The 9393-nt window shown below is 35.1% G+C and overlaps 1 protein-coding gene across 4 annotated transcripts in view; it reads right to left on the bottom strand.

The window, feature by feature from the left end:
- Nucleotides 1-5124: 5124 nt before the first annotated feature.
- SYNCRIP (synaptotagmin binding cytoplasmic RNA interacting protein) overlaps nucleotides 5125-9393 on the bottom strand; it is a 26763-nt gene continuing 22494 nt past the window's right edge. For 2 of the 4 annotated variants that reach the window (XM_015622428.2, XM_015622430.1), the window contains exon 12: nucleotides 5125-8590. In XM_015622428.2, the coding sequence (XP_015477914.1) occupies nucleotides 8562-8590 (29 nt within the window). In that variant the 3' untranslated portion in view covers nucleotides 5125-8561. The remainder of the gene's footprint in view (nucleotides 8591-9393) is intronic. The other 2 variants (XM_015622429.1, XM_015622431.1) reach the window with 1 other exon arrangement.

The following is a 9393-nucleotide window of genomic DNA, read 5'->3' as shown; positions in this document are numbered from 1 at the left end:
TAGGCAAAGTAACTGGGGGGCTTTTTTCCACAAATTTTGTATTTTGCTGTGTTTAAAACCTCCTCCCTTACAGAGATACAATTTTCTTCTGACATAGGTATTAAGATGAAATGGTCTTGATGATTCTAACAGCCAGGACAGGATATTCTTACCTTCTGACATATAATCCAAGGGCCCTGTCTGCTTCTGACCTGGTGTTTCCATCTGGCCAAGATCCATCACCTCCCATGCTGTGGCTACTAGATGGTGCCTGGCTAAAGAGTGTACCTACCTTTCACAGGGAAAGGACAGACAGGTTAGAGGCAGGGAAGATTCTACAAAGCTGTACCATAGCTAAATGAAGTTGTATGTTGTGGTTTGCCAGGTTATTTCCCTATTTTTTCTTTAATTCTATATTAGAAACTTGCCAGTAGTGTACTTCAGACAGATTTGGTGGCTGTCTTTTGCCTACAGGGAGATGACTTCTTTTTCAAACTGTTTCATTTATTTTCCTTTTCTCAGGGAGCAAATAATATGCTTTGTTAAGAGCTTTCCAACATGGGGAGTATTTGTGATGTGATCAGTCCTAGACCAACCTGTTAAATACAAGACAAACCCCTCTGTATTCCTCTGAGGAGGAACTCCCTAGTTGTCAACATTGCTTAAGAAAAGAGGTATTTAAAAAAGACCCTGCAAGTTTTTCTCTTCAGACACTTTTTTTTTTTTCCCTTCCAGATGTCTGAGTTAAGACATATCTGTTCTTTCTTAATGTGAACATTAACCACAATTTTAATTCATTTGTGAAACCTGAGATCTCTGCATTATTTTTAACATGTGGTGGGAAGGCAGAAGTTCCAAGATTATCACATTAATCTCACCTGCCCTATATCTAAGAATTCCAGCACCTATGACCTATTTACATTGCATTGCCCTTAAAAAGTGATGAATATTGTCCTCTTCCTAAATATCCTTCAGGGTGAGAGGATAGAGGTACTGGGGGGTGTGTTTGTATTTTGGTTGTGGTTTGGTTGTGTCTCCCACAGTATAATCATTTTTGCTAACTACAAGTATTCTAAGATTGCTGTTAAATAGGTTCAGTCTTTCTCAACAGAGTCAAAAAATTATCTTGATTCTAAAATACATGCCTCGATTACTGTGCTCTAACTACACCCAGCTATCTGAACTTAAAATGAGAACTGCTAAATTATTCTATCCTTAACTGCATGAAGAATTTGAATCTTACATGTTTTAATCTTCACTTATTAAAGAAGAAAAAGGTTGCTTCACAAGGATTTAGAAACCTGTAATACACACTATTCATGACTGTCTCTTCCAGAGACTACAAAAATTGGAGTTGCTCATCAGCTACTTGAAGCTGTACTAATTATCATAGCTGTTCTTTACTAGCACCACAGTAAAATTTCAGAAGCATTTTAGCACAGGCCATCACAGAAAGTAGTTTGTGAACACCATGTTGAGATGTGACCACTACCTGTTATATCTCAATGCCATCTGTACACACATGGCAGGTACACCTTCATGCCCCTCCAACTGCATTACAGACTGGCAGGCTTCATTTGCCAAAAAGCTTAGCTATGTTTTTGCACTACTCATCTGTATACTCCGCTCATTATTCAATGAAAGCAGTGCTATTTAGAAATGTTACACTTGAGGCAATAAACTGTGAATGTTTATATACTGCCATTAAGAAAACAAAACTCTACTTGCTAGTAGAAAGCTGTACTGATTTTAGCACTTAACCTAAGAAAAGATCAACTAGCTCAAATTAACTTTAGGGTCCAAGACCTACTGATCAGCTCAAGACATACAAATATCAAGATCACTTTCTTGGATGTGAATGGCTTAAAACTAAAGCAAACCAAACTTCAGGTTAGTTTAACATTAAGCAAAAATGTGAAGCGCCATTTATTACACCATTCCCACTGTAAGGTCACTTCTATGCAAATCCAAGCTGCCAACACCATACTAAATCCAATGGATTTAAGACCTTACAGATCCTTCACAACTTGAAGATCAGTCTCTCTGGAGTTAATACCATAATGAGTTGGGTTTTTTCCATCAGAGACTGTGTTAATATTATGAGAAAACAGTGAAGCAAGGCACTGCTAATGCTTGAAGCCACCTAAGCCTTGTTATACCATCAAGTCTTCCAATGAGAGAAGTTACGACCAACTGTCCCTTTATATTCAGGCCTAGTCTTCTGTTAGTATGAAACTCACATCATATTTCATCATCTGCAAATTCTGACAGATATTAACAGCATATATGCCCGTTTTCATCAAAGTCAGTTTTAAGCATCTCACTAACTCAAAAGCAAGTATAAATAACCACACTTCTATAACTGTAGATAACATAAATACAGGACAGTTTCACTAGACTAGTTTAAGGCAGTTATGCACTGGTAATTTCCTGGTGAAAGACACAAGTGATTGTCACTGAATGTTTTTCTTCTGCTGTATCAACTGCTTAAGTATCAACTTAAACACATGTACAAAACTCAAATTCTGTTGAAAACTGTGGATTGGAAACAGGTCGGCTTGTCAAAACAACTACTTGTACTAGAAGAAAAAAACATTTAATTGCAATATCCACAGGAAGCCTTTGACCACAATCTGAAACAGGAAGAGTCTTTTAATAGCCACTTCAGCTTTCAAGATACAGGGACTAGGTATTTTTATCTGTCATCTCAAATACTGTAATGTTAAAATCACCTTTGAATTGTAATAAAGATCTGCATAATGAAAAGATTACTTATAATTTCTTTTATGCTAGCTCTCACCAGTGCTTTGTAACACAGCTTTCTTCTAAAGTATGCTGACATTATTTCTTAAGAAAAGCACTGATTTACTGATGGGACATCTATTAATGTATCTTAGTTGAATTCCCAAGGAGGAAGTTTTTTAATCCCAAATTCATTTCACTTAGTAATAGTAGTTATTTTTAAATAACCATTATGAGTGACAGAATTAGGTACATTCCTCATCCCACTAAAGAGGAAAAAAAAAAAAAAAAAAAAAGAAAAAATAAAACTGTTACTTTAGACGGCAGAACAATACTGAAAGCAACTTGGAACCAGGAACTCGGCATCTGATACATTGATACATTCCATTCCCGGCTTTCAGTTAATGACTTGTGTTCATGTAAAATCCCTTAACTACTATGATTACCCTTTAGTGTAAAAATAGATACTGAATTATCTATGAAGCATTTAAGACATTTTTAGATCTAAAGTATTTACCACTAAACAGTGTCAGATTACATTCAACATTCACTTGGCATTGAAGCGGACACACTGAAATTAAGACTTAAAATGCACAACCTGGTTTAATCACTGCCGATAAGGAATCAGTCAACTGAAGTTGGATTTCAGGTACTGCAAGTCATTTAAGTACAAGAAAGTCTGTTTTTACTTACCATTATCTTCTGTGCAATCAAATGACATAGACTATTCTACTGGCTGTGCAGCAGAACTAAGAGTGCATTTTCTAACTTCCTTAGTGCAAAGAAAATGAGGAGTTAAGATTCCATGTCTTTTCTACACATTAGTGACCAAAGGAAGTACACTGTCACACTAACAGTGCAAAGGGAACTCTCACCAATAATCAGCCAAATGAATCATTCTCAGACTATGGGGAATTAGATTTTTGACACTCCCCAGTTTTACCTAAATGACTATTTGAAGTGTTTGCTTTAGAGTGGACACCAAAAACTGCATGAACAATTATCTGAACTGAAATGTATTTTGCAATTCAAACTTTAAATATTCGATCTGCATCTAAGTACTATATTACCTAAGTGTTATGACTGTGTTTTCTAGACTTCACAGATGATTTTCCTATTTATTATTTTTTTAAAAAAAGCTTCTACCAGGTACCTGGAAGTCTGACCAGCTAAAGAAACTTTCACGAAGATAGTTTAAATAAATCACATGACTCAATGTATCCAGATGAGCTCAGCTGTGCAGCATCTGCTGAGGAGTTGGCCATTTAAAAATATGTATTCTGTGCAAAAACTAGTAACCAGTTATATATTGGTAAGAAAAAGGTATAATTACATGAGACAATCACCCCTCTCCAAATTGCCAGTAAACTAACAAGCTAGTCCTAGTGGCACTTTTCAACAAGTATCTTTTTGTAACAATGAAGACAAAGGGCATCAAAGCAGTCACTCTTTCATCCCATTGATTTTTAACGTAAGTTAAAAAACACACTTGCAAACTGTGACCAGGTAACTGAAAATCAGGCTCCTGGAAAGATTTTAACATCAGAGCTTCTAGGAAGCATTGTTTATTTGTGCTAGATGGGTGTAAAGTGACAGTAACTTATTCTTTCTTCCCCCACTACCTGTATTAATGATCAAGGAGTCTTCAGCTCAACTTCCTCTCCTGTTGCCACATCCCATTTTCATCTGACAGAGCAAATGGCAAAGTACAACCTGGTGTTTCCTATGCACAACTAATTCAACTACTTAGCCCCAGACAAGAGATGTCACGTGCTCGTGCTGGAGTTAATTCAGCAAGACACTCCATAAAGACAGATGATTAAGTCCATACAGTCATAAAGCCAGGAATCAAGCTTCAGGGCATGAACACAGACTCAAGCTTGCACTTTACCCATTTTCATTATCTGAAAACTGTATTGATAATTTCACTGCCTTGCTGCCTACTTCAAAACTTGCTACTCCATTTTAAACAATATTTTCCACTAATATCTCACTAACATGAGAGAGTAACAGTCTTAATGTTGTGCAGTATATTAATTTAAACACACTCTTTTGTGAAAATGTTGTGTGTTTATTTATGTCCATGTTGCTTTTCAGATGTTGCCTTTCAGTTTTATTTCTCAAAAAAGAAAAAGCCTCCCCTCACTGGCGTATGGAAGCACTAAAATAATTGCTAGGCTGAACAGGAAAGTTAAGCCTCTGAAGAATAATCAAAGGCACAGGGGATAAAAAGTTGCAGCCATATATAATATTTCTATCCGGAAGTGTGGAATCCTGCCTTTAGAGGACACTACATTTATTTTAGACTATGTCATACCCCTCACCCCCAACAGGAACAGAATTAGTATTCCTTATTTTAGATTTTAAAGACAGTATTTACATAAGAGTTGTACAACGCAAAAATTCAGAAACTGGTCTTAGTATCTTATTGTAGTAACAGCCTTCCTCCAACAGTAAAAACACAAACTTAAGTTCTGGATCATAACAAATCTCCTCTTTAAAACTGGAAAGGAAAAAAAAAAGTACAGTTGCATGTCCTATATGAAACCTTTCAAACAAAAATGAGTATTAAAACAAGAGTATAATTTTAAAAGCTGTGTATTGGAGTGTTTATAAACCAGAAGTGTTAAGCAGCAGCAGTTTCCAGTTTCTTATTAAATTCAACTAGACTTGGAATTTAGAAACATGTTACAAACCAATGTGGAGCTATACTACTTACACACCTTTCCAGGTGTTTCAGTAAAGAAAGCCTCTTATGAGAATAAATAGAGGCAGCACATTATATTAAGTCAAAACTTGCCTTCAACATGCCAAAAAGAACTGCATCATATGTTCATTTATCACCAAAGCACCCCCTAAGAGATGCATTATTGCTGTAGAACATTTCAAGTTTACCAACACCCAAGTGCAACCAAACTGATGTTGTATATATGCACTTGCCCATTCTCACCAGTATTTCCACTTAATGGTTTTTCCTTTAAACAATGAAATTTAAAGCTTTGAAAAATAATAATTTTTTGATTTTAGGTTTTTCTTTTTTTTTTTTTTTTTTCCACAATATTAATCACCACATGCAATTTAGTTTTCTGGTAATTTTTCTAAAAAACTGCACCAATATCAGAACAGTGCAAATCATATTTAATTGTAAAAGTTATAATGGCTTGAGTTCATAATTAGAGGGAACACTGTCAGGATACTGGTATTTTGCTCACTCACCATTGCTTGCATTCCATTAAAGACTTTCCTGTCAATTTCGCCTTTTTTTTTTTCCTCTTAAAATAGTCATCCCCCATGCTTTTATCAGAGTTGAAATTAGGGATTTAATCCACAATTTCAACACACATAGCGCCTTAGTTGCAATGTTTTCATGCACTTCCATCTACTGTTACAATTCCATAAACGTATTATCCCCTGCAATACGTTTCCAGACTAAGAACTAGTCACTAGCACTTGTGATCCAACAAGTGTTTTAAGGTTTTCAGCAATGGAGAGATTTCAAGATTAAGAAATCTGAGGACTTCCCCTCTCCTACAGCCCCCAGTGTTTCATTTCATATCAAATTCAAAATTGGTTTCCACATCTTGACAGTGTTCCTTATAAAACCGTATGACAGTAAAAGTGCCAGTAGGCATGGCAACCTCTTTGAAGGGAGCATTTAAACTCCTTGGCACTGGGAATGCCAGCACCAAGGATTACATTGAAATTCAAAGTTATACTTAAGGCTACAATTAGAAAACCCACTTTCCATAAGCCTAATTTCTCTAAGTAGATTTGAAAATTCAGAAGCTAATGCAACGTTAAGTTTTACGCTCGAATTTGAGGAAGAAATAAGAAATTTCTTTAGCAAGGGCAGTATATGAAACTCTGGTAGCAAATGTCTCTTAGGCATTCACTACTCATTTCACCATCGTTCACTTACTTTGTCTTAAAGTTCAAAACTGGCAAGGCACATTTACATATTCCAATGAATACTTGACAATTTTTAATTACACTTTATGTCCCAGCTATCCCAGTAATTGACATACAACATACTAAAATGGTTTATTAAGATAACAAAAAAAAAAATAAATCAATTAATGTGAAAACATACAGGCTATTGGCAACCACTATTCTAAAAATTATGTAAATACAAGTAAACATACTGAAATGTGTGCGATTCTAAGTTTTTAACCAGAAGATCTCTGTACTAACACACATTTATATTAATGACACATAAAAAAAATAAAAACTTTATTACAAAAATAAGTTACACTCGCCTCCAGCTTACAGTATAAAACAATTTTATTTGCAGGAATGCAAAATGATTGTTTGCCATGAGCATTTTCAACATATGACATGTCTAATTTTGTTAAAATTTGCATTTACTGGGGGAACTGGTGTGTATAAAACCTTAATTAGGTATAAGCTTCAATTTTCATTGTGGTGCCTATGGGTATGTAGTATAACTGCAGTATCCCTTTGTGAAGGGGGTTAAGGGAACTCTTTATGCCAAGTCCAAAGTAAGTCATAATTTTATCTATCTTTTACCTATATGAAACTGGACTTGGCAAGGTTCTGTTTTTATTTTGTCTTTTTTTAAGGGTGGTTCAATAGAGGATGCTTCACCACTGAACACTCACTGTCATCAAGGTGCTTTAGAAAATTAAAAACATAGCACAAATGATTGTACTCTACTCTACAGGTTATCATGATCTGCATAAGAGAAATGGAAAGCTGATCCACATGTTTTTACAGTGATCAGCAATAAGAAATGCACTAATGAAAACATACCTTTTACCTAAAAAGCTAAACTACAGCCATATACTATTCTATGATTTATGAAAAACTTCAAAATATCCAAATGTCAGGCTTCACTGTACAGTTGTCAGTTTTAGTCTGACCTTTTATAAAGGGACACTGCAGTATTTAGTACAAGTTGCTGATGCACTTTTTTTGAACATCTGATGTCTTACAAAAGTAACATCTTGCTAAACTATTATACATCCAAATAACTACAATATCTGAAGAAGCAAGGCTGCTTTTTCAGCCACAAAATACGACAAAAGCAAGGCCTGTTATGATGGTCATGAGGAAGTCTTACAAAGCCTCTGGAACTAAAGGCAACTAAGAATGTTACATTTGGTATATTATAATCTTACCCTCATATCATATTAAACAAGCCTTGCTTTTATCTACAAAGATTTTCTATGTACAGTACAGACAGGGTATAGTTCAATCCTCTGCTACTGAGGTAGTTAACCAACCCTTTAAAAAAGGTTCTGAAAAGAACCACTATCTGGAATGCCTGACTAACCAGCTCTGATGATTACACCTGAAACTGCTGTATCTGAACACAATTCGTAAGTGATTACTAAATAGACAATCATGATTAACCTTCATGAGCAGAAATAAAATTTAAGGATACCAATGATGGTATTCATCTATAGCACTGCAATAAAAATTAAAATGCAAGAATTTGTGAATACCACTTTTGGAATCCTTAACTAAGAAAACTTGGGGGAAAAATCTACTTAAAGCAGATTTTTTAAAGAACAACTTTATTCTTTATTAAGATACCATGCTAGACGTTAAGGATTTTGTTGAACACGTTGGGGAAATAGAGTAGCTTTAGTTTAATAACTTGCACTGCAGAGAAAACTGTTAAAGAAATCCATTTCAAAGTCCAAGTATTAGTTCAAATGTCCCATATTTGAATCCATGATCTTCGCAGGAAGGTCTTTTGCAACAGAATATGCTCCTATACAGCTGAGATACTTAAGGTTGCTTGATATCCTTACCATTACTCCACTGCAAGCTTCTGGTGTAATCCCACATAGCAAGTCAGTCTTCATTGTAACAGGTCAGGACCGGCCTCGACCCCTTTTCCCTGCTAGCCAGGTAACAAAAGGAATCAATTAGATAAATCATTTTAAACTCTGGTCTGTACATTTGTTAACATAAAATCTTAGCAAAATGAATTATTTTTAAATAAAACTACTAGACAAGAACATTCTGCCTTCTGATTGCCACTAACTTTGGAATTTTGCTATGGGTGTTTTACCACTTTGTCACAAACTGGTATTATTTTAAAAGTTAAGCTTTAAACCTTGAATCACCAGCTAAGGTTTTGCGCACTGAGTCACAAACAACTTTACATTATAAAAAATTCCCAGTAACAGTGATATAAAACTTAGTGGTTAAAGTCATCATGAAAACACGTTGAAAATTGAATCAAGTCTAAGCATAATGTGACTTGCGATCTATTTATGAATTTCAATGACCTAACTGCTTTAGGCACAATTTTTTTAAAAAATCACAACTTTCAGGTGCAATCCTTACTTTTTTTAACTGTATCCAGAATCCAAGATAGTAGTGCCAAAATGAAGAAGAAAAAAAATACCTAAGAACCATTTTCAAGGCAGTTTTCAAGACGACTCATTTAGCGGAAAAGCACCACTGAAGAAAACAGACTAAAAAATTCTATATATTATATCAGGGCTCTAAACCTCATCCATCATCTTTAATGCATATTTCAAATATATATGTATATATACGTATACACACATACAAATGCGCGCGCACCTGCTTGAAAGTAAGTGGGGCAAAGTTTAATTAAACAGAGATATGGAGGTTTAAAGAGGATTCAACAGACAAGTCATTTGCTAATTTCCAACATTCACACTTTTCCAGTAT

The sequence above is a fragment of the Parus major genome, chromosome 3 (genome assembly GCF_001522545.3).
Source record: "Parus major isolate Abel chromosome 3, Parus_major1.1, whole genome shotgun sequence".
Classification (NCBI taxonomy): domain Eukaryota; kingdom Metazoa; phylum Chordata; class Aves; order Passeriformes; family Paridae; genus Parus; species Parus major.
Note: the sequence above shows the minus strand (reverse complement) of the source record. Positions and strands in the feature narration are given on the sequence as shown.